This window comes from Prionailurus bengalensis, chromosome C1 (genome assembly GCF_016509475.1).
Source record: "Prionailurus bengalensis isolate Pbe53 chromosome C1, Fcat_Pben_1.1_paternal_pri, whole genome shotgun sequence".
Lineage (NCBI taxonomy): Eukaryota > Metazoa > Chordata > Mammalia > Carnivora > Felidae > Prionailurus > Prionailurus bengalensis.
Window position 1 is genome coordinate 166,703,531 of NC_057345.1, and position 26,799 is coordinate 166,730,329.

The 26,799-nt window shown below is 39.6% G+C and overlaps 1 protein-coding gene across 1 annotated transcript in view; it reads right to left on the reverse strand.

Annotated features, from left to right (window-relative positions):
• Nucleotides 1-26,799, reverse strand: part of PDE11A (phosphodiesterase 11A) — a 367,330-nt gene that overhangs the window by 151,997 nt on the left and 188,534 nt on the right. Inside the window, exons 7-9 of the mRNA XM_043577142.1 lie at nucleotides 11,719-11,794; nucleotides 8,938-9,005; nucleotides 8,103-8,195 (exon numbers count right to left, since the gene is read on the reverse strand). Coding sequence (XP_043433077.1) covers nucleotides 8,103-8,195; nucleotides 8,938-9,005; nucleotides 11,719-11,794 — 237 coding nt within the window. The remainder of the gene's footprint in view (nucleotides 1-8,102; nucleotides 8,196-8,937; nucleotides 9,006-11,718; nucleotides 11,795-26,799) is intronic.

Below are 26,799 nucleotides of genomic sequence, written 5' to 3' on the forward strand. Positions count from 1 at the left end.
GTGAGAGCTGAAGCAAAAAGATTGCTGTCAATAGTGGAAAATTTTGAAAGCTCTAATTTGCAGGCAGTAGGGAGCCACTGATGGTTTCAGAGCACAGATATGATCAGTATTGCATTTTAGGAAAATAAATCTGTATGTTGAGTGTACCATGGGTCAGGAAAGAAGAAACCCGAGCCAGGATCCTCAGCTTGGGTGTGCAGAATTAAACCAGGGAAGAGGAAATAAAGACCTGAACCATGAACACAGAGGCACAGCAAGAACAAAACTGACTGGGACTGGTAAGTGTCTGGATGTGAAAAGCCATGGAGAGAAGTTAAAGATAAACCACGATATATGAAAACATCATATCAGTATTCTGTTAATAACATATATTTGTTTTTTAATGGAGATTGTAATTGGTAGATATGTTAAGTCTAAACTTTTGTAGTCACACAGAAGAACCAAGAATTAGCTGGAATAAAAGTCTGCTACCAAAAGTAGCAAGCGGAAAAGTGGAAGCACACACTATCCACTTAATTGGTCTTTACTGTGCTACACATCCAAAGAAGAAGAAGTTCAAGAAAGTTGGCATGATTGTTCTCTTAAGCCCCTTTTGACAGCCACAATTATTTGATCGTAATTTATAAACTAGCTCAGTAGGAGCCCAGAATTCTCACAGAAAACAGCTTCCAAAGTGTTGTTTGTTTTTAAAGTTACTTAAAATGTAGTAGTGGCTACAATGGGGAACTAATAACCACATAACCATTTGAGGGAAGTAGTTCATTTGGGTTTCCTCTTTCTCCTTTCTTCAAAAGAAGTGTTTACATAATGCAACGTATTTTCAGTAAAGAAGAATTTACAAATGGGAACAATTCCACCTCTGCTGATGTTTTGAATTTGGTCTTGTAATTGATAACCTATATCCATTGAACCTGCAAATAAACAAGGATTTTCCAAGGGTAGACATTTATCATTTGGACAATCACTGGATCACGTTCTGACAGTAACTTGGTCTGGAAAGCCATTTTGGTATATAACAGCATGTTTACTTTTTAATTATTTGTTTAAAAAATGTTTATTTATTCATTTGAGAGGGAGAGCACAGTCGGGGAGGGGCAGAGAGAGAGAATCCCATGGGACTTGATCTCACAAACCATGAGATCATGACCTGAGCTGAAATCGAGAGTCAGATGCTTAACTGATTGAGCCACCTAGGTGCCCCGATAACAGCATGTTTAAATGGGACTCTTTCTGTCTGACTTTATAGTTGAGAACAACAGATACTGCATTCTAAAAGGAGGGGCTAGACTATCTAGGCTACTAATACAGGACTTGGAAAGAAGATGTCCCAAGCTAGTTCTGCTACCTTCAAGCTAAGGTGCTTTGTTGCCCATCTCTGCATTGTGTGAGACAAGGGAGATAATTCACGAGAGAACACAATATTAAAAATTAGAGTTTTTTGAGGGTTCTTTCCAGAAAACCACTTATAGAACTTAATATGTATTTCCCCAGAGTGTGGTGTGGGACCAGTTACTGATTCATGCCTAAAAATTCTAAAGGTTAGTGGGCAGGAAGAGAGGGCTGCTTCGTGCAACCTAATGGTCCAACACATGTGGCTGTCCAGGGGCCAAATGGATCTGTGAAAGATGCACAGGCTTAAAAAGACTCAGATCAGGAAGCATTGAGTGGATGAACAAAATATGGTATATTCTTACAGTGGAATATTATTCAGTCCTAAAAAAAAATAAGGAAATTCTGACACAAATTACAACATGAATGACCCTTGAAGACATTATGGTAAGTGAAATAAGTCAGTCACAAAAGGACAAATACTGTCCTTACATGATACTGATTCCCCTTACATGAGGTATATAGAGGAGTCAAGTTCATAGACATAAAGTGGAATAGTGGCTGCCAAGGGCTAGAGAGGGGAATGAGGAGTTAGTGTCTCATGGGCACAGAGTTTTAGCTTGGGAAGATGAAATCGTTCCAGAGATAGGTGGTGGTGATGATTGTTCAACATTGTGAATGTTATTTAGTGCCACTGAACTGTACACTTAAAAATGGTAAATTTTATGTTGCGTTTATTTGACCACAATAAATAAAAGAGAAAAACGTGGGCCACCAGAAGCCAGGGCCTGAGAGACAATTATAACCTGTCAGTCAGGAGAGGTAAACCCACATCAGGGACTGACAACGGGAGATTTCTAGGCTCCAGAATTCTCTGACGAATTTATGAAAGCAACTCACAATTAAAAAAAATGTTGGTGCTTGACACAGAGAGCCTTGAAACCAGGTTAGAGTATGAGTTTGCTCTTTATTCTACTTCCGTCTTGCTCTCTACGTCTGTCTTGGGGAGGAGGTAAAGTGAAGAAGAGTAAGGAAGCCCACTATGACCTTCTCCTGATCATAGCTTCTAATCACAGGGAAGGAGAGGAGCTCGGAGGCTATTTAACACCTGAGTGTGTCACAAGAGCCATGTAACATACCAGAGAGTTCATCCAAAAGTAGGGAAGTTTGATTCCAGAGAGTAGGTCTAAAGGAAGAGAGATGAAAAATAATGGAGTGACATTCTGTTGGCATCCTGAGTCTAACTGTGTCAATCACCCAGTTAGAGAAAATTTTCCCCTTGGAGCTTAGGAGATTATGCACGGTGGAATCATGTCTTTCACTTCTCTCTTTTTTCCTTATCTTCAGGAAGCCAGGTTGTCTCCTTAATCATCATCGAAAGAAATACCTGAGGGGAGATGATACCTTGGAAGAGATCCCCCCTAAAATAAGTAAACAGAAAAGATTGGTCCTCATGACCTATAAAGGAGAAAGGGAATACAGGGGTGTGCTATGCAAGTCTGTGGTCAGCAAGACTGCCAATAAGGTGACTGCCACCTTTTCCATCACAACCTAAGTTTTTCCCTTTTGGAAAGCTGATACAGCAGCCCAGAAACATTATTTGTGGCTGTAAGCATTCACTTATTCAATATACTTTTGGTTTTATAGGTAAACCACCGAAAGGAATATAGAATAGATAGCAGAGAATAGATAGCATGTTCTAGCAGAGGAAAACATACAAAGTCACAATTAACGATAACATAGGATGAAGTCAGGAGCAAGTAAGCATGGGATTAGAAGATTTATAGAAAAGATTACATTTAAGTTGAGCTTTGAATGACAGAACAACTTTGAGGGGAGGCAGCATAATTGGAACAGAGAATAACTGAAGCAGGGAAGGTGTTAGAGATCAGATGGCAGAGAAGCAGGTGGCTGATCTGTAGACTACGATGTAGGTGAGTTTGTAAGTAGCACAGAATGCTCTGAAAAGAGAAATGAGAGCCGGGGGCAGGAAGATAGTTTGATATGAAATTTCAAAGGGCCCCGAGGGCCAGGAAGTTGGTACTCTGATAGATAATGGGGGAATAATTTAGGATCCATGAGTGGATGAGTGATGCAATCTGAAATACGCTTTAGGAAGAACAGACAGGTGGGTATTACGATTGTTCCGTCAAGAGGTAAGGAAGCCCTTAAGTAGGATGGCTGCTATGGCTATTGGAAAGGAGGAAATGGATGGGAGAGGCTTTGGGGAGGTAGAATAAATGGGGCTTGACTTCTGACTACATATGCCCTTTCTACACCCTCTGTCTGACCCTCGTCACTTTCCTCATCTGGTCATAGAGGGGTATTAGGTGTCCCTTAATACCCTGACTTATATTTTCCGGAAAATTTCTCATCAGCATCCAGCAAGGCTTCATTTGCAATATCTATGAAAGACACCCCAAAGGACAATTCTTGGTGTGCAAAATGAAGAAGTAATATTCTGATTTCCATTCATGTTGTATTTGCTTTGTATTCTGGAATTTCAGGTGAAGTTTCCCTCTTTTATCATGGGATTCTTACACTCAGAAAATGTGAACATACATTAGTATACTTCCCGTGAAGCTCTTGGCACTCAGACAGAATGGAAATCAGGAGAAAACAATTAAAGTTATGAAAAATGATAGTAAATTCCCCTCTTTGTTCCATTATTCAGCTTTAAGAGCATCTCAGCTCTCTAAGAGTCTTAGAGTATTAGTTTTATATATTTAGGAAACAGACTTTTAAATAGAATTATGTAACTAAATTATAAGAACTTAAGAAAAGCAATAATCAAAACAATAGTGCTTTATAATTCAATTGTTAAACAAAATCCAGACAATGTACTAGTCACTTCATTTTTTAAAGGCCAAAAAAGTAGAAAGCATATCATATGTTTATATTTTTATTTTTCACCATTTGTGGATTAGGTTAAAATGAGCTGAAGTTGCCAGTATGTGGCAACAGGGAAGAGACCCCATAGCATGGGAGGTCTTCTGGGGAGGCTTTGCCCTTGGGGATGTACAGCTTTTGAAGACCTGCATAGCTATTTTTAACATGGGAAATTCTGTATTTACAGTGCCTGGTCTTTTCTGTAGAAACATATAGGGCAGTGGGAAGCAGAGGCAAGCAGTAGGGGCAAGGAGTAGGGGGCAATGGCGAGCAGCGGCTCACTGCAGCCCAGCAGCTATAGCTCCAATGCTGCTGGGATGCTCAGTGGTGGAACACAGGATGCGCCCAGGATCTGGGAAATTGGGGATCTGTCTTCAGCTCAAACTTTAAGCAGGAAACGATCTTCCTCATAAAAGGGGCAAAAAATTACACCTCCTCCCCAGCCCCTCAATCAGAGCAGTTTTATAAGCAATTCTTGGGCAGAGCATTCAGAACTCAGTGCAGATTAAGGGCAGCAGGCGCTCTGGTTAATAGAACAGCCAGCTTTTATTAAGTGCTAACTGTAACTAAACACTCTCTAAATACTTTTCCTGCAACTGTTTTATCTCCCTGTTAAAACACCTTTCTTACCAAACCCATCTAACACGTGCAACAACTGAGATTGCGAAGTTAAGTAGCTTCCCTAAGATCCACAGCTACTGAACACAGATTCAGTCCTAACTAGACTGATCAGACTAATGTAAAAGACAAGGCTCCAAATCTTTTCCTTGCATTGCCTCTCGCTCAGATAAAGCCAGCAGCTTCCTGCAGGGGATACTGATACACAGCAAGATGTGCCTTAGAAGTGCACTTCCTGTGAACCCTGGACACTTCGGCAAGTATCCGTAAGACGTAAACTTCCCAGAGAACAGGGGAAATACTTCCAGAGAATGCACCAAGGTAGTATTTTTATTAAAAATGCCTGAGAGAAAGGATTCTTAAAAGACAAGAGAATGCTGTGCTATCTCTCAAGAGTCTCCTGAACACACAGGAAAAAAATGTACTCACATTACCTCTCCAGGCCATGAAATATGTGTGCTCGCTTTCTGGGGAGGGAAAGCCTTCTGGGGTGGTTATTGTCACTGGGGCTGTGGGATGGATTACTTCCCTTCACTCTTGTTGCCAGCTGAAAAAACACACTGCAAAAAGATTACGGGGATGGTAAAGCTACACTTAGACAAAGATCTTATGCAAGATCAAGCAGAAAACAACCTGAAGAGAGTAACTAAAAATGAGACAACACGAGTGAAAGAGGAGCCTGCCCAGATCCAGGTGAGGAATCTTCCCTTAGCCACAATGGAAAAAAAGGGGAAGGTCACCCCACATTCTTGGGGAGAAGGAGGAGATGATATAAGGATAGCACTGTGTGTGGTTCTGTCCCCTCTGGTTAGTGTGTCCTCTCTCTCTCTCTCTCTCCCTTCTGTTATTGTTGCTGTTGTTATTATTATTATCATCATCACTTTACCTTAAAACATTTGTTGGATCATTTACATTCCTATCAAGTAGCTTAAATCCTTTATTGGAATAGGCTGGTTATAAATACATACTTTTAATAGAAATATGCACCTTAAATTATATTATTCACATGCATCTATAATATTTATAAATACATAAATTTTAAAAATATATAATCATTCAGAAGCTAATGTATACTATAGTATAAGAAGATCTCACTCCTGAGTTTGGGTTTAGTAGTTCTCAACAAATCATTTTTTGTCTTTGTAAAGCCCTGAGATAAGAAATCCTTCCAGATATTCTTGCATATGCATTCCTGGATGAGGGAGTGGGGTGGATGCCACCCGATCATTAGAGATGAGAATGTGGTATCTGGTGGGGTAGGGGTTGAGTGGAGCAGGGAGGGAGGAAACCAAGATGGCAACACCAGAATTCTGATCAGGAAAGCACACAGAACATGTAAGTGCACACATACAAGCAACTTCTGAAAGGGTGAGACTACCACAATACTTGGGCTGGAAATTTGGGAGTGTCAGTAATAATTTTTGTATGTCAGGGCAGAAGGTGTCAGAGTGGTCTATGAACCCAAATGAGCAATTCATGGGTGAGGACACTGTGGCTGTATTAGAACTTTCTAGGTCGAGGACTAGCGGTGGTGCCAGTCAGAGAGTGGCCTCTCCTTGGTGAATGGCAATTCCTGCTTCAACCCACTGATTCCACCCCCTTCCCAACAGGATGGAGACCCACCAGGAGGTGGGTGAGGAGTGCGTATGTGGGTATATATGAGATGCTCTGTATGTGTGAAGTCCAACACGACAACATGAAGTAGAGTTTGTGTGGGACTAGTGTATAGTGTGTCCTTTTTTACAGATGCAGAAACTAAAGTTTTTAAAGAAACAAAAGCTGAGTGAGGCAACCCTGAGGAGGTCAAAATTTGAAGATGATGGAGTCATGACAACATTTGCTGTTCCAAATCCCTGTCCTTTGTTCTTTCTCACAGTCTATGGTGATTTCTCAGTAATAAACACATTACTGCAAGTAATAATATAGCAATTATTGTCATTACTGTAATTTTGTTGATGGAGTATTAAAATCTTCTCTTATATTATCTCATTTAATTCTCACACTTGAGGTAGGTGACGGAGTCAGGATGTGAAAATACTTCTGCACATAGACCTAATGGTCTGTTAGTGATTCTTATTCGTTGCATATCCACAGTTCATTTACTTATTAATTCATCCTGGATGTATTATTTTTATTCCTTGTTGTAAAGATATTACATATAAACAAAGCAGGACTCCGAGGGAGAGCCAAAAAAAAAAAATCCTTTTCGTTGGGCAGGGGAATCTCTTTTTTCCATCCTTTCCTTCCTCTTTCTGTCTCTTCCTCCCTTCCTCCATCGATCCCCAAACCATTAAATAAAAGTATTCTCTGTGCTAAGTGCCCTGCTAGGCACTAGGGAATAAGATTATAAAAAAGATAAAATCCCTGTGCTTCCATGGTTCATGGCCTAATTAAGGGTAGAAAAGTATATTGGTAAATAACTAATTTTAGGTCTTTTAAATCTTAAATCAGAGTACTTCAGGTACCACTGTGTTGCTTACTTATCCTCTCCCTCGGTTTTATCTTTCTACCAATATCTCACTTGTTACACAGAATACTTTGAAGACTGTACATGTATTATATTATCATGTTCTAGATAATGTCACATATCATTGATATTTTATCTGCCCTAGTTAAGAAGTATTTCACAGATAGAAAAAAAAATCTTTGATAATGGCTATAGACCAGAAGTTGGGACAATAGGTCTTGGGTCAAAACAAGGAGATTCAGGGGAGAGCACTATAGTCTTAGAACCTAGTCTGAGAGGAGATGCAGGTCAGGCCTGGGAAACAGGTCGGAGCTCTCGGTGGGATGTATACATGTGTAGTGGGGGAGCTAGATAATGCCCGGAGCAGCCTGTCCCCACCTGGGTCACATGTCTTTGTAGTGAAGTTTTCTTCTGTGGTATGAGAAGTTGTGCATTTCCAGACTATCTATACATATTCAAAATAAGTTCATAATGCATTTAACATCCTGACAATTTATTTTTTGGATCATCCCTTTTAATAAACCTAACACATAAAATCTGTATCTAACTGTACAACGTATATGGATGGCCTTCAAGGAATCTGTGCACTCCCTAAAACTGCATGCAAAATTGTGAGCATATGAGCATTGTTAAGAATGGGTCTGGCTTTCATCAGAGCCAAACCCATGACTCTAGAATAATTAAAGCCCAATGAATAGGTAATTAGAAATTGAGAAATTAAGGCCCATAATAAGGGCTTTTTTTCTCTCATAAAATTAGGGCTTTTTAGCATGTGATTCGGACATAAATACTGACTTACATCAAGAGCCACAGACTGTTTGGCCCAGGACTTCTTCACTTGATCGTACATAATTGTGTTGTTGATGCCAAGGCCACAGAAGATGACAAAAGCCTGGGAAAGAGAAAGCCCACTAATTAAAAACTGCAATAACTCACTGGCATAATCTAATATGAAAGCAGGCACTCATCAGAAATGGGTCTGAAAATATAATTTTATTGTACACAGAGGTAGGCCTTGGGGAAATATGCACATTAAAATTCTTAATTACTATTGTCATGTAACAGCTTTATAGCTCACATTGCACATGAGAAAAAATTGTTAATTTCATGTCATTGTGGAAAAAATGACTTTGTAAATTTAAAAACATACTTACAGTCTTACCAAATGTGTTCTTAATTCATTTAGATCGTGGACTGATTTTAGTAATTCCATTCCATTTAACTAAAGCAACCTCTTTTTAGTGGCTAGGGTATAAAATATTTTGATGAGGAAACCAAGTGACAATACCCATGAGGTAAACGTGAAAAGGAAGGAAGGTAGATTTAGAACCAGTTAGTAAAGAAGCTGTGAGATGTTTTTGGGTAGAGAAAAATAATCGTGGGGGTTTCATGTTGGTTATTTGTTGGTGCAAAGTTTATAAGGAAGACTGTTCCAGGCCAACCTTTCCAGGTAGAGGGCAGATGGGAATAAACGGAAGCTTGAAAACCCAAGGAAGGTGATGGCCATACAGCCGGCAGAGCTGGCTCAAGGTCTCACAACTATATATAAATGCTTGACAAATTTTGGCAAGCTGCTACCAGGAGACTATAGATGACTCAGCTATAACCTTTGGTTCACAAATTTATTTTCTTACCTCAAAAAGTCGTTGATCTGCGTCATCAAAAGCTTTCCCATCAAGTCTATTTAACACCTGAGCCACTCCTGTGGGAAGAGTTTGGTTTATGTGGTCAGTTTCAGCACTGCTCACTGTGTTACCACAATATAATAAGCCCCGGCTGACTCCATACCTCCCCTAGGTAACTTCAGACACTCAGTTTAATCTCTGGTCTCCCTAGTGCCTGCTGTCTTTAGGAGAGGAGATCTGAGGTATACAGCAATGCAGTCGATCTTCAAGGTTGTGATATCCAAACTGGCTCACAGTGTAGCCTAAAGCTCTACCAGGCATCAGTCTGAATCCTTGAAAATGTTTTTCAAGATGACTGTGCGCAATCACTCTGATCTATTGGACACATATATACACATGGACATACACATACATGCAATTAGATACATAATTGAGCTTAACTGTGTAAATACACATGTGTGTGCATGTATATATATAATTTTTTTTATTTTTTCAATCCCCTGGAACACAGTGCTTGAGTGAGGCAGGGTGGCATAGTGATTAAGAACATGGGCTCTGGTGTCACACTGTCTCAGCTCACATTTCAACTCCACCACAGCTGTTACCTTAAACAAGTTACCTAACTTTTTTAGCACTAAAATTCCTCATCTGTAAAGTGGGAATTAAAACGTTAACTATTTCAGAGGGTTAGGAAGATTAAATGAGATAATGTTTGGGGGCGCCTGGGTGGGCTCAGTCAATGAAGCATCTGACTTCAGCTCAGGTCATGATCTCACGGTTCGTGGGTTCAGGCCCTGCATCAGGTTCCCTGCTGACAGCGTGGAACATGCTTGGGATTCTCTCCCTCTCTCTCTGCCACTCCTGACTCGTGCTTTCTCTCTCTCTTAAAATAAATAAATAAACTTTAAAGAAAAAAATAAATGAGATAATGTTGGAATGTTTTAAAGTGAACATTAAAGAAGTTGGGAATTAGGACACCGTCAATCTTCAAAGCAAGGTTAGTTCTGCTTCTGCTACCAATGAGGTACATACAGTTCTAACAAACTTAATTTACGTACACTTCCTCTTTCCAAAGTTCATTTCCAGCACTGTGCCAGATGTCTCAAAACATACAGCTCTAACCAGAAAAACTGAACAATCTTGAAAAACATTCTCCTGTGTCCCCATTTAGTACAAACAAAAAAATAGCTATAATTCTAAAGCATGGTTGTGTTTTTTAAAATACCTAACTTCTCACTAGGGAGGTAAGTCATCATATGCTAGAAGACATATGTAATGAAACACAAATCTTTTAGCATGTAGTAGGCAAACTGCAGTCTTAGTTTTGAAAGCATAACAGATGTTTACTGTTACAAATGAAAGCTATGGGGCACCTGGGTGGCTTAGTGGTTAAGCATCTGACTCTCGATTTTGGCTCAGATCATGATCTCTCCTGGTTCGTGAGTTCGAGCCCTGAGTTGGGCTCTGTGCTGTCAGCTCAGAGCCTGCCTGGGATTCTCTCTCTCCCATTCTTTCTGTCCCTTCCCCACTTGCCACCCCTCCTCAAAATAAATAAAAAATAAAAATAAAAGTTAAAAAGAAAGGAATGAAAAGCTAGGATTAGATTTGAGATTGCCATTGGACACTAATCTCAGAATATTCTGTGTTCATTAATATATCAATATTTTTCTATAAATTAAGCAAATGTATGAAAAAATTCTGTTATGGCTCAAGTCTTGATAATATTGACAGAATACTAAGTTCTTGATAAGCAGCAGTGTCTTTCAGTTTAACAGTCAATGTCAGGGGGAAGCGAAGAGAGGCAAATAGATGCACTGGTACCTAGTCCCCTAGGAAAAAAAATCATGTTTTAATTGTGTTTCAATAATTTTAACTAATTCCTTCACCCTTTATGACTTCTCTAACCACTGACTTCTTCCTTAGGTTTGATGCTTTCCTGACTGAGGTTTTGAGGGGAGGGAAAGAAGACCAGGAGGTAGAGAAAACTTAGAAGCTCCTTTGGACCACAGTTCCATATTCCGGGTCAAGTACAGCCTATTTTAGAATCATCCAAACACAAAGATGCATGCTTAGTATATGTCTAATAATACATGTTTTGGGGGTGCCTGGGTGGCCCTGTCAATTGAACATTTGACTTTGGCTCAGGTCACGATCTTGCCATAGATGAGTTCGAGCCCCGGGTCAGGCTCTGTGCTGACAGCTCAGATTCTGGAGCCTGCTTTAGATTCTGTGTCTTCCTCTCTCTCTGACCCTCCCCGGCTTGCATTCTGTCTCTCTCTCAAAAATAAATAAACATTAAAAAATTTAAAAAAAATATGTGTTCTTTTTCCTTTGCACGTACTCTGTGTGTAAAAGCATAGATGTAAACATAAAGATGTAATGGAAAGTCTGTATAGGAGTTAGGAGCCCTGACATTTAATCTCTACCCTGCTACCGACTCCCTCTGTGATTTTATTCTGGCCTTTGCATGATACCCCCACCTCAATTTCTACAAGGTAAGATAAGAAAGTCCTATTAGTTGATTTCTGAGATCTCCTCCAACTTCAAAATTATTGGTCCTTGGTTAAAAGAATAAATATTTGTTCATTGTTTGGATTAATATTGATTCACTAGGAGTCTGCACTTATGAGGTTAAACAAAAGAATGAAACATAGGCTGATGAGTCCTGGACATAAAAGAGGGGGGAGCAGGTATCAATTAAAAGGGGCGAGCAGGTAAAAAAGATAAAGTGTATTGTAATGTAAATTTGTCTTTATAAAAGAAGTTTCAACTACTTAGGTAATGTCTTACCAATTATTTGGTGGTTGCTATTCCAAATAGGGACACAGAGAACAGATCTTATGTGAAAACCAGATATCTGGTCAGCCTAGGATATAAGAAAATAGTTAATTAAAATTAAGCAACATTTACCCATTTCTGACTTACAGCTTACCACTCTTCATAATAGACATTTTAAGATCACTTTTAAAAAGATACATTATAATCTATTTTTTAATGCATACACTCACCTGTCTCTTTTAATTTAAAACATCACTATGAACATCCTAAGGGGATCAAGTCCCTACCAAATATGAATCAACCAAATGACCCCATGTCAACACCACCTCCCCCAATCCCTGCAGCCACAGAGAACTGAGTGTAAAACTCTTGATCATGATCACACTACCAGACAAAAATTCTGGCAACTGTTTCTGCCCTGAGTATAAAGCATTTTAATTAAACCAGTGGTCAATGGGCACATCTGTTAGTAAAAGTGTTTTGAGCCTATAATGCTGCCATATGTATAATTAGTTTTAATACTCTATATTTTTAACATCACTAATTTACTATGTACAAAATAATATACAAAAAATTGAAGTTGCAAAAATATACAATAAATGTAGAGGTTCAGAGATCTTCTTTCTTCTAGAAGGCTGTCAGATGACATATTTAAAATATGAAGGTATAGTAACCAGGATCAACAAACATCATTCAGTAAAAGCTCCATGTAATATTAAAACTGATGGTCCACATCTGAACTGTTAGATAAGAGCTACTAAAGACTAACAGGGCATTGGTGAGTTCATATGACCTTGAGTTCTAGTGAGAAAGGTCATCCTGCCATCCCAATACTATAGGAAAAACAATAAGATATCAAGGTTTTAGATCATGATTATTAGGGTAAAAAGGTACTGTAATATTTTAAAATATTCATTGTAGCACTTAAGAGCTACACATTTAAAACATTTGAAATTGGAAGTTAATTTACACACCTAAATTTTATGTTTGGATTGTTTTGGTTTTCCTCTGAGAAAATAATCTTCCAGATGTCTTCTATTCTTGATACCAATATGTAAGTTTCTTTTTTAAAGTACTTTTTTTTGTTTGTTTTGTTTTGTTCAAGAAATCTTCCTCTGCTCCTGGACCATGAAGATATTCTCCTATTCTTTTCCTAGAATCTTTATAGTTTTACCTTTCACATTTAGATCTGCAATCAAACTGGAAATGATTCTCGAGAATAGTGTGAGCTAAGAGTCAAGATTCTTCCAGTATCTATTTATCTACCACCTCCTATGCACCAGATACATTGCTGGTGTGGATATAAAAATGAAGTTGAGGATATAAAAATGAAGTTAAACAGTTGCTTGAGGAGCTCACAATGTAGAGTGAAGATAGAAATAGTTAAGATAAAATAAGTGTCCAAGTAACGAATGTTCGGAACACTATAGAAAAACCGGCAACTGACTCTGTTTAGAGAAATCAAGAGCAGCTTTAGATCCTTACAGGTGAGTCTTCAGTGACAGGGATGACAGTGACGATGATAGGCTAACATTTACTGGGTGTTTGCTTCATGTCCTGCACCCTATTCGGCACCTCCTCGTGCATTATCTCATTTACTTATTAAAACAACCTTACAGGTAGGTACTATTAACATCCTCCCTTTCAGATAAGACTCTGATATCTGCCTTGAAACTGGAGAGACTGGTTCAAAGGAAATCAAACAATAACAAACACATCCATCAAAGTTACCCTCCAAAAGAAACAAAGTGGTTTTCCTCCTCTCCCTGAGGCTAAAAGTCTGAGTTACAGCGATGCTAGTGAGCAGGAGGAGATTGAAGTCGATTTTCCAGGTCTAGGAGGTATAAGCTACAGACTTGGACTGGCCAGAGCAGCACTGGAATGTGTGGGTCTGTTTTGCTAACGGACACACAACTGTCGGGTGTCCTGAACCGGTGCTGAGAAGGAGGCACGATTGTTCTGCCAGGTCTGGGACCACCATGGCCCCACTCTAACACTTCCTAGGAGATCTGAAGCAGCTGAGGAGAGAGGTCATGGTGCAAGAAGACAAGGAACATGCAGTGAGTGAAAGAAACCAGGACAGAGACGGCTTGAGAGGCTGGTGGGGAGAAAAACAAACCCTAGGCTGTTTGCCAGTGAAATAAGCAAGAATTCTGTTTACCAAAAATTATTGTAGTTCCCCAAAAGAAGTTTTTATTCTGGGGAGCTGAGAGTATGTGTTCTCCCATCCCTCCTGAGGATAGCATGGAAGTCTCTGGTTTGAGTAAGAGTGGCTGGAGTCCCTTGATGTGGGGAATACAGGAAGTTTGAGTGAGATGATCCTGAGTTCAAGTTATAATTGAGATGGCAGGGGAGAGGGCGGTTAGGGACTCATCCTGATGTCATCAGCCTCTGGTTCTAATTGATTGAGTAAAATCACCAGGGAAGAACTTGTTCAAGGAAGACACAAAAGGGCTGAAAACTGGGACATGATATTTTGGGCAGAAAGATGAACACAGGGTCAGTGACAGGGAGGAAAAAGAACTCCAAAGCTCATACTCTTAACCTCCATGCTTTGTAGCATTTCTAACGTGTGAATACATTGCTACAACTTTTCTGGAAATAGATTTACTGATGTGTACCCAGAGTCCAAAATGTATAAATACCCTTGACCAATTCCTAGGTCTAGAAATTTATTCTATGGTAATTATCATAGCTATACACAAAAGTTTACATATAAACGTGTAAATCATACCATTACCAATGATAGTGATATATTAGAAATAACCTGAATACTCAACTAGAGGGAGTAGGTTGAGTAAACCATAGCACATCTACACAGTGGAATATTATCCATCTAATTTAAATCATGCTATAGAAGAATATTTGTTAATGTGGAAAATTTTAACATATTAAGTGACAAGAGTGTGGGTGTCTGTGGGTGTACAAACACTTACTATATACATTGGAAAATCCTGGAAAAATTATAACCAATGTAGTCCTCTCTGAATTGTTTGCCTATGGAGTTTTTGTTTCTTTACTTTAAAAATAATCTTTACTTTTTAGAACAGTTTCAAGTTCACAGCAAAATGAATGCAAGTACAGAGAGTTCCCATACATCTCTTGCCCCCACACATGCACCTCAACATCTCTCAGGACCAACATCACTCACCAGAGTAGTACTTTTGTTCCTACTGATAAAACCACACTGATACATCATTATCATCCCAAGTCCACAGTTTACATTAGGTTCACTCGTGATGCTGTACATTCTATGGGTTTTGACAACGGGGTCATGACATGTATCCACCATTAGAGTATCATACAGAGTAGTTTCAGTGCCTCTCAAATCCTTTGTGCTCCACCTGTTCATTCCTCCATCCATGTTCAGATCTGGCAACTACTGATCTTCCCCCCGCCCCGGCTTTACTGAGGTAGAACTGACAAATTTATAACATGCTTAATGTGTACATCATGATGATTTGATATATGTATACACTGTGAAAGTATTCTTTCTTTTTTTTTATTTTTTAAGTTTATTTATTTATTTTGAGAGAGACAGAGTCAGCACGAGTGGGGGAGGGGCTGTGGAGAGGGAGAGAGAGAATCCCAAGCAGGCTCTGTGCTGCCAGCACAGAGCCCGATGTGGGGCTCAAACCTACAAAGTTGCGAGATCATGACCTGAGCTGAAACCAAGAGTCGGACACTTAATTGACTGAGCCACCCAGGCGCCCCTATCTTTGGGGGTTTTTAAATTACTATTTGCGGGTGCCTGGGTGGCTCAGTCAGTTAAGCGTCTGACTTCAGCTCAGGTCATGGTCTCACGGTTCGTGGGTTCGAGCCCCACAACGGGTTCTGTGCTGACAGCTCAGAGCCTGCAGCCTCCTTCAGATTCTGTCTCCCTCTCTCTCTGCCCCTCTCCTGCTTGTGCTCTGTTTCTCTGTCTCCCAAATAAATAAACATTAAAAACATTAAATAAATAAATAAATAAATAAATAAATAAATAAATAAATTACTACTTGTGTTTTCTAAATTTTGGATAATGAATTACTTTCCCATAAGGGAACAAGTTATTTTCTTGGGAACTAGAGTGGAACAATAGTGTCAAATTTTGCAGAATAGTCAAACAGGATAAGCACCGAAAATGGGTTCTTGGATTTAGTAGCACAGAAGGATAACTGAAGGCAAATATAGTCAGGGCAAGAAGGGATGGGATGAGGATCGGAAGTCAAGTGGTTAGTTCTGAAGGAGAGGGAGGCCACAATGAGAGTGCAGAGCTGCACTGATCCAACATTAGAGGCTTGCATGGGCTGAGCACAACAGGAGAGGAGAGGCAACAGAGGATGTTGAAGACGTCTTTTTTTTTTATTTTAATGTTTATTTTTGTGTGTGAGAGAGAGTGTATGTAGGGGAAAAGCAGAGAGAGAGAGAGAGGGAGACAAGGATCGGAAGTGAGCTCTGTGTGGACAGCAGCGAGCCCAATGCGGGGCCTGAACTCACAAACTGTGAAATCATGACCTGAGCCAAAGTCAGATGCTCAACTGACTGAGCCATTCAGGTGCCCTGAGAATGTCTGTAAATCGTTCTCACTGTGGCTGAGGGAAGGAAGTGAAGCTGGGACTAATTGGCTATGAAAATAAGGAAGAGAGAGCAGTAATGATCAGCATGCTTGAAGAGCCCAGCAAGATGGGAGAGAGGGAGGGGAATGGCAGAGTATGATGAGGGTGAACTTTCCAAATTGAAGATCATTAGGGCAATCCCCCCACTTGTCTATCTGTAGCAATGCTGTTGTTTCTAGAAAGATCAACTAATCCAGGTTGATTATATAACCATATGAAATGGCAAGGACTGGGAGCACATATCATCCCCTGCAGGGACTGCAGGAGAAGAGCACAAAATGTCTGAAGAATGAATACCAAACAAGGATGAAGAGGAATAAGAAAGTATGAAGGAAAGAATCATCTCTGTTCATCAAAGAATCCCAGGTCTCCAGATCATATCAGTCAATGGCGCTCAGAAATATTTACTGGCCTCTCAACCCCGACCAAGGCACTAGAACTCTCTGTCTCAATTTTGTCATCAATATTGATCTTGTGCACACCAAAATGTCAACATTGGTTATCTCCAGATTTTGGTATTGTAGCTGATTCTCATCTTTTTTCCTTTGTGCTTTTTTTTTATTTTCCAAGTTGTTTTATAAGAATATGAGCATGAAAGGGTTTCAAAATTTGTAAGGTGTCTTACAAATGTAAATATTACTAATACTGAGAGGAATACCTGCCCCCAAATATCCACCCCACTATTCTACAAGGTCCCCACTCCATCATTCTCAGTTTAAAACTCACATCATTAGAGTCCTAATTGTTAGACCATATGAGACTAAGCAGCCTTTCTAGAAAGTTACAATTAAAATAAACATACTATCTGGTAGTGCCTACTTCTTTCCAATTAAAGATCTGCATACCTAAAAATTTTGTCTAGTCTGTGTCCTGATTTGGTTTTTCCAGTTGATGGATCTACTCAGAGCCATCGAAACACACTTGTTACATTTTCCAGCCTCTCAAAGGTGGTCAAAGGAAATGTTAAATGAATCGGTGATAATGTAACACTATTCTTTAATACTCAAAATGTTTCCTTTCCCTATAAGGATATGTACAAGTTAAGCTATAATCTAAAGCAATACTTTATCCCTCAAATGTCAATCTACCAGTGAGAAATTCTGGTATTAGGACAAGCTGAGGGAGACGTTCTGAAGTCAGTCCCCTCATTTTCCCCAAACTAAGTAGAGAGGCAGTTTCTTTTTGTCTACCTTACCTACACATAGGATCAGTCCTAATGGCTTCTAGAACATACCTACAAATGATTCCTTAAATTTCTGACAAAAGTACTCCTAAAGAAATAACTGACCTTTGGGCTTAGAACTGAGGCATTGTCTTCATCACCTATGTAGCAAAGTCTGTTGTACTCTTATAACCATGGGACCCCTATACTGGTCTCCATTCAGCAAAGCTACCCCATTCTATACCTTAATTCAAGTCTTAGTAATCCTCCTGACCTTTTTGCCTTCCTGGTCATCTGGAATTCTTATATCCCACCATCCAATCTTCCCTAGCAAACCCTACTCCCGGGAAAGGATCTCAAACTGGCTTATATTGAGTATCAGCACTTGAGAGATTATTGGTAGCAAATGCATTTCAGCAGGTCCACAGAGCTCTATCTTTTAATGGTTTCAATTTTGCACATTTCCCTTTGTCAGGAGTAGCAGAGCTGATAGACCATAAGGCGTTATAGAGAATAGACAATGAACTGTCCTCCTGGGCTAGCACTCAGCATTTCAGATTGTGGGGGTGCTTTGCTATGAAGATCTGACAGGCAAAATGGGCTTTAAGGCTTTAAGTCAAAGGATCTTAGAGCCCAGAGTCCCATTATCCTTAAGCGCTACATGACGAGGGCAAGAACTATTGAGTTGTCTTCAACAGGCTTTGATAAGAAAAAGAAAACAAAAAAAAAACAGAGAAAGAACCTCATGTGGGAAAACTCATGGGATTGAAGCGTGACGGACTTAGGGCCATGACACCTTAGATTTAACTGTGTAACTGGGCATCAGCCACCATGGTAGAGGAGATCTGGGTGCTGATGGGTTTCCTACTGCTCTTAAATTTGTAACAAATACATTTGCCACCAAATCATCCATGCAGAAGGCGTGTCCTACATTGTAGTTATTTTCTGCCATCTCCCCTGTGCCAAACCTTTTCTATTCAAATGTTGGGTCCAATTGTTCATTTCTGCTGCAGGCAGAGGACAAACTTTGCACGTAATGGCTCTGAAAATTCTCCCCATAACAATACAAATGGGAGGAAATACTAAATTAAGCAATAGAATATTATATCTTATAATGACTAAATAACGGCTTGTTGTGCATTAGTGTATTTGTTTTAGGGTATTCTTTTGAATCTAGTATGAAAAGAAGGGCAGAAAGCTTCGCAGATAATGCACTAGAGTGCAACTAATTATTGAGGATGAATTCATAAGCACAATGCCAGCTAAAAGCAAGACCAGAATAACTGTTTCAGGGTATTTGTAAATAGAGTATGCGCTCTAAGAAGCCACCTGATACAACAGCAGGTCATCTGAGAACGCACTTTATGTACATGCTGTTGGCACAGTCTCAAACGAGTATCTTAGGATAAAATCCAAGCAACACTCCATGCTGACCAGGGCAACAGAAAATAATCCATCTAAATTCCCCAAAGATGCAGTAAGACAAGTTAATTTACTTAGATCTTACATTATTTCAATTCTGGTTTTGAGTAATAGTGTATAGTTTTTAGAGGGCTCACAATAGCCTGGCAAAATATAATTTCACATCAGATATAAAGGGTCTAAATTTTTAAAATATCTTTATAATTTTGCCTGATTACAAAAACAATACAAACCCTTGGGAAATTTTTAAGTAAAAATAAAATCAAAAGCTCTAATCTTCCATCTCTATCATGGCAACTATTGACAGTTTAGTACAAGTTCTTGCTGATCTTTTCCTACAAATATACAACATGCTTATGCATCAATTTATGATATATTCAATAACATATCATATATTCATAAATAAAATAGATAAAATTTTCAACAACACTTAACAATAATGATTATTTTTTTTACTTCTTGTGTTTATTTATTTATTTATTTATTTATTATTTTAATATGAAATTTATTGTCAAATTCATTTCCATACAACACCCAGTGCTCATCCCAACAGGTGTCCTCCTTAATGCCCATCACCCACTTTCCCCTTAAGTACTAAACATTGTTCCAGTTGTTGGGGAGATATCAGTGAACAAAACCAACAAAATTCTCACCTTCATTGTGGTTACATTCTAGTGAGAGAAGACAGATGGCAAACAATACAAAAAAATACAGAAATAGATTACATGTTAGGAGGTGTTAGGAATTACAGAGAAAACATAGAGCAGGATGAATGGGACTTAATATCAAGGCTGCCAGGCTTTACTGACAGATAACATTTGAAAGATGATTTTAAAGAAGTGAGGATGGGAGCACGCAGATACTGGGGGAAGAGAATTTGAGATGAGGGAATAGCCAGTGCAAAGGCCCTGAGATAGGTGTGTGAGTAGCATGTTCTGGAAATAACAAAAAGACCAGTATGGCTGGAGAAGCAGGAGTAAGGGCTGGGGCTAGATAAGAGGTGCTAGATTGTGTAAGGGCATTGTAAACATCTGAAAGAATTCTGAGTTTGGCTTTTACTCTAGTGGCATAAGGAGACTTTGAAGAGTTTGTGAGCAGACTTTTGATATGCTATGACTTGAAATTTAAAAGCATCTGGTTATCTGCCTATTGTAATGAGAACAGAGTGCAAAGGAGAAGAGTGGAAGCAGAGATTAAGAGGCGATGGCCATGAAATAGTCCAGAGATGAGGGTGGCTTGGACCTGGGAAGTAGCAGTTGAGTGGTGAGAAGTGGTCAGATTCTGGATAAATTTTGCAAATAGAGCCAATTGGACTTCCTGATGAGTTACATGTGCCAAATGAGAGAATCATGCCTATAAAATTTTTGTCGTAAGCATCAGGAAGGATTGAGTTGCCTTAATAGAGACAGGGAAACAGAGAGAGGAGTAGACTTGGAAGAAAAAAGTTGTGGGCTCTGTTTTGGACATGTTAGGTTTGAGGGGTCTGATTGAAAAATATGTGTATATATGTGTATGTATATATGCACATATATCATTCTATACATTATTCTATACACACTTCTTTGTGTTTTTTTTTTTACTTGTGGACATTTTTCCATATCAGGACATAGGGAAGATCTTATCGGATAGAGAGATTTTGTGTGGGTGCAATTTTCATCATTATTATAGTGTGGTAGGCAGAATGCTAAAGATGACCTCTAAGATTCTCACCTGCCACCTTCCACTTTGTACATATCTGGCATAATCCTTTCCACTTGAGTGTGAGCAGGACTTGTAAATATGACAGGATAATCACTTCCTTGATTAGGTTATGTTATGTGGCAGAGGTGATGGGACGGCCACTCTTATGATTATGGAAGTCACTCCTGACATTATGTATGCCTCTGTCACAGCCAACTGGAGTGAGATTCTCCTGTTGGCTTTGAGCAGGTGAGCCGCCATGTTGTGAGAGGGCCATATGGCTAGTACCTAAGAGCAATCTCCAGGAGCTGAGAGAGACTTTTTACCAGCAGCCAGTAAGAAAATGTAAACCTCAGTCTGCAACTGCAAGGAACTCAATTTTACCAACAACCTGAATAAGCTCTGAAAAGTGCCAAAGTACAAACGAGAATGTCACCTGACTAACACCTTATTTTTAGCCTATGAGACCCTGGAGCAGAGAACCCAGCTATGTCACGCCCAGATTTCTCACCTACAGAAGCTGTGAGATAATAAGTAGGCGTTTGTTGTAAGCTGCTGAATTTGTGCTGACTTGTTATGTGGCAATAGAACATTAATATACATGGTATTCTGTCCAATATCTTTAGGAGCCAAGCATGGGTACTGCCTCGCAAGGAGAAGATGACTGGGAAAACTACAAAGCCCACCTACATGATAACCCATGAACATGAGTGTTTCTTCAGGCACTATAAATAAATATAATTAGGTATATATACATATTGATCTTCCATTCTTTTCATGGAGGATGTAACAGAGTCTCGTAACAGAATAAACATATCACAATTTTCATAAGGTGGCAGAACTTAAAGCTCAGAAATTTAGTTCTGGCTCTGTGAGTATCTTATATAACCATTCTGTCATAAATTTCCACCCATAAACCAAAGAGTCTGGCCTTACAATCATGCATGCTATCAAGCACAGCAGGCGCTACTCCTAAGAGTCAACTCAAACGGGCAGACAGAAGGCAAATAATCACTGTGGCTTGCCCTCTAAGTTGCTCTGTTTCCCACAAGGAGGGAACTCCATTAAATATTTAATACAATCACAAAGAGAACACCCAGCAGGTGGACAACTATGATTATTTGCCCCATCGCCTTCACAGCAAGCTCCTGCGGCACCTGGGATGGGCTTTATATCACATTAAAGATCCCTTTGTAGTTTCTATTAAAAGGAAGACCAACAGTTTCAAAACCGAGGTTTCAAAATAAAGATCATTCTCTTGCTGTCTACCTTTGGGCAGAGTTTGTGAGGACTTCCCAGAAGTTATTAAAAGGCATGAAAGACACCAAGATTGGAAATCTAGTTTCCACTTTAGCTGTACAGCTAAGGCAAAGCTTGGTAGGATAAATTCTCTCTTATTAACAGGAAATAGCCACTGGCATCATGAATCTCCAAACTGACAAGCTTCCCATGTTAGTCTAAATTGGAGAAGAAACTACCAAATGCACACAAGAGGACGTGCTGTGGTTAGCACCCAGTTAGAGATCTGAAGAATCCACAAGATGGTTCCCAGGGAGAGTCATTCATCAGTGCTCTGGACAGTTTCATTCAGGGAGTAGGGAACACTTCCCTAGCCAGTGTCAATGATCAGGAGCATCCATTTGGGCTTAACATGAACAAAAACTAAACTCCTATTGTATTATGCCATGGAGATTTTGGAGTTTATTTATTGCCCTGATACAGTGGTTTGAACGTAGGCAACAGGGCTATATTTGAAATATACCAGTGTAATTGGCTTTTTAGCTATATGTTTTAAAGATTGGTGGGTTGTTGGGGATTGGACTGTGTGGGGAGCCCCTGAAATTTGATCATCCTTAATGTAGCTTGCAAATCTGGCCTCAGGATGTCTGGCCATTCTTTTGAAGAGCCGTCTTCATATTGCTGGCTCCTTTAGGGGAAGAGATGATGACCATCTCCCAAGATGCATCTCACAAGACAGGCATCTAGCCGTCACCACTTTGTAACCAATGCCTGTTATTGTTCCTCCTCTGAGAAGACAAGAAAAGACCTGGCTGTCTTGAAGACCTACAGGCTGTCAGATTAGTGCCACCATCTCTTCTTCACAGTCAACAATCACCCTTAACTCTCCTCTTTGGCTACAGACTTTCATCTTCCTTCCCCACTGTGCCTCCAGATGAAGAGGACTGAAGTTGGCTTGTCTTTAATCAAGGTCTGCTGGTCTGCAGCTCTGTGTAAAGGCACCCTCATTTAGAGAAAAAGACCTGCTACTAGCACCCCACCCCCACCTCCAAATAAGAAACGAGTCCTTAATCACATGAGTGTCTTCACTGACATTACAAAATATTGATATAGAATTGTGCATGTTACAATATATACTCAAGTAGTACGCCCAAGATGGCTCAGCTGGTGAGGGGAGCTTACAGGACAAAAAGTTAAGTCTGCTGGCCAACATTCATGTACCTCTGTGGATAGAAGAAAGATGGAGTGGTGATTCCATTGCCCAGGCAGCCCCTTACTAGCTTAGGGAATTGAAGTTCCTGTCAGTTTTGTGCCCTGCCTTGAGGAAGGTGTGTGGCCTTAGGTAAGTCACTTTAGCCCTCTGAGTCTGCTTCCTCAAGTGTAAATTAAAGAAACCTCAAATATTCCTATTAACTGAAAGCTGACACATCTACAGTATGAAACCTCAGGATAAGGCCAATCCAATTTTCAGTGTTCTATCCCAGGACATTATATTGTCTGATGAATTGGGTCCTTCTTCATGTTCAGTGAAGAGATTTCAGGTTGCCAGAATTAGCCACTGAGCCACTGAGAACTTTAGGATAGATAAATGTGTTTCTGGCAAATTTAAGTTCATTATATAGACTTATGTTGAGAAAATATGTAGGAAAAATAGGAAATGCTTTGAAAAAGATTACCCATGCTACCTCTCTGCAAAGTATCATTCTTGTTAACCAGCTTCAAACTACTCAGGGAAGTCAGTGAATATAGAGAACCAAAAAGCAAGCACTTTTTCCAGTGAAGAAAACTCTGGGAGATGCTCCCTTAATCCTGGCTTAAAAAAATCATTTCCTTATATTCTATCAGTGATAAGTAACTACTCAATTATGATTACTAGTAAAAATTATGGATCCACATGCTAGCAGACCAAGAAGAGAGGACTCAAACCTTTGCAGGAAGACAATGCAATTCTAAAAGTTACCCTCTACCTCTTTGATGATTACAGAATTACTGTTAGTGCAAGAATGAAGCATATTCATTTTGTCATGGTAATTTTTTATCTTGAGGAAAATACTTAAAACATTAATAAAAAATATTTATCTGAAATGGTTGTCTTTATCTTATGATCTATACCATCTTACATCAGGCTTCATGGGGAGAAGGTTGGGGCCTCTTAGCCTCTTGGCACTGTGGCTCCGTCTGGAGTCTCATTCATTATTAACATAAACAGTTGACACCTGTCACTGAGGCAAAATATACTTGAGAAAGGAGGAAGCCTAAGCAGATAAATAATGTTGCTTTTCTTGGTATGATACATAACACACACATGCATACACACATGTGCCTACATACACACACACACACAACACAACATACACACAAATTTGTAGGACATATCTACTAAATGCCTCTCTCTCTCTTACCTCCAACTGCATTAATTCCTTTCTATCCTTTTCCTTAGCATGAGAAGGGAAACATAACTTTAAATTCCAGTACCATACAAAGAGACCATATAAATATCATATATAATGCATCTCCAGATTTGCATTTGAAATTTGGTTATTAGGTGTGTGACAGACTGAAAGCATTTTAGGTGTAAGGACAAGAAATAATGATGGTCTAAGTACATGCTTTATTTTATCAGAGGGAAGAATGTGATTTTACTAAATAGTCACTGCTTAACCTACCACAGTTTACTGCCTTCAGATATCATTGCTTCTAACTACTGGATAAAAGCATGATATTTTTGGGGCGCCTGGGTGGCTCAGTCAGTTGAGCCTCCAACTTCAGCTCATGATCTTACAGTCTGTGAGTTTGAGCCCCGGGTCAGGCTCTGTGGGACAGCTCAGAGCCTGGAGACTGCTTCGGATTCTGTGTCTCCCTCTCTCTCTGACCCTCCCCCGTTCATGCTCTGTCTCTCTCTGTCTCAAAAATAAATAAACATTAAAAAAATTTTTTTTTAAAGCATGATATTTTTTTATGCCAAATCTCACAGAACTGTTGCATTTTTGCTCAAGAGTCCACCTTGTTCTTTTTATAGATCAGTGGAGTAGGCTGCCTTATTGGAATGGACTATAAGCACAGAGAAAAATGTAAAATGGCTGTATAACTAATCAGGAAGAGTTCTGGTAAGAGTCTGACTGTAGACATAAGAATATGGTCTATCCAAGATCACTATATTATATAAGCAAGAAGTTTTCTTGAGATAGTAAATGTGCTTGCTACATGTGCTGTTTTTGTAAGAAAAAAAAAGGGCAAGGGCACCTCTGTGGCTCAGTTGGTGAAGTATCCAACTTCGGCTCAGGTCATGATCTCATGGTCTGTGGGTTCGAGCCCTGTGTGGGGCTCTGTGCTGACAGCTTGGAGCCTGGAGCCTGTTTCAGAGTCTGTGTCTCCCTCTCTCTCTGACCCTCCCCTGTTCATACTCTCTCTCTCTCTCTCAAAAATAAATAAACATTAAAAAAAAAAAAGAGCAATGATTGGACAAGAATTTTTCCTTCCCTGATAGAGGTGAAGATAGCCTATGACCTAGCATGTCATTCTCAAGATACAGACACTACAAAAACTCCTGTATGTGTGCACTAGAGACATGTACGAGAATGTCCCTGGCAGTTACGTATGTAAAAGCAAAACACGGAACCCAAATGTCCATCAACACTATAGTGGATAAATAAAGTGAGGTTTATTCATACAGTGGAATACTTGGCAGCAGTGAAACTAAATGAATGAGTTACAAACTCCTATGACTCAGGAACATACGTTGAATGAGAAAACAAGCCACAGAAGAATACATACAATATAATTTAATTTCTATAAATTTCAGAGAAACACAAGACATAATGACATATTTGGCATGGAGTCAAACATATGCAATGAACCTACACAGAAAAGCAAAAGAGTGTTAAATTCAAATTAGGACAGTGGTTACCTCAGCAGGGAAAGTAAAGGAGAAAGTACTAGAGAAGATCAGTACAAGGATTCAAAAGTAATCATCCTCTTCTTTTCTTAAACTGGGTAGTGGGTGTTCACTGCATCATGTTTTGTTATACCTTAACATACGGCTAATGAACCAGCTTTTTAAAATGGTGTAAAAAAAATAAAATGGTGTAATTTTTTGATTCCTTTTGCTTCCTCAGAATTTGACTTCACGGTTCAAAGCTAAGAGCAGAATAACATAAATCCATACCAAATTTAGTACTATGATTTGGGGTAGGAACCAACCCATCACCCCTTGACATCTAATCTCACATGATGGCTTGGTAACAAAGGATTGGTAATGAATGATTTTTCTGCATAGCAAGGCTTGTAGTTTGTTCAACTATTACTGATGTCAATAAGAGGATACTGAGGGCATTCCTTCATAAAATTGTGTTTAGACATCTGTTCTTCAGTATTTTCTCTCTAAAAGCAAGGAAGAAAGAAACATGGCCAAAGGCAAAACTTCATCGAATTAGTCCTAGCCCAATCATAATGCTAAAGTATACAAATATTGAGCTCTATCAATCATTTCTGCTCTGCTAATCACAGAACCAAGGCGGGGTTATTCTCCCTCAAAGGAGGACAACTAAAGGAGCTTTGGGCTGTGTACTTCCCCGAGGAAGGTAACTCAAATCTCAGAAATAACGCATCAGAACTGAAGAGACCTAGAGGGTGGTCAGCGTGGGGACAGCTCAGGGGGAGCGTGCTGCAGAGACACCCAACCTAGGCTGGGAGTTCATGAAAGGATTTGCAAGGTAGGAGCAGCTGAACTCTATGCTTAAGAATGAATAGAAACTACTAGAGGACATAGCCTGGGGGAAGAAAGCTCCAGGCAGCTACAGAGAGGTGCTGAGTTTTGGGGAATCTAAAATCTCCCTGCAGAGATCTGAAAAGATGACATGCCTAAAGTTCTAAGTTTGGTTTAGAATGAAGCCCCCTGCCACATCGTGACCCACCCCAGACGTGGGACAGCACAGGGCAAGGCTGAGGGGGAGGGCTCGGGAGTCCAGAGACTGAGACTGAATCCCTGTCTGT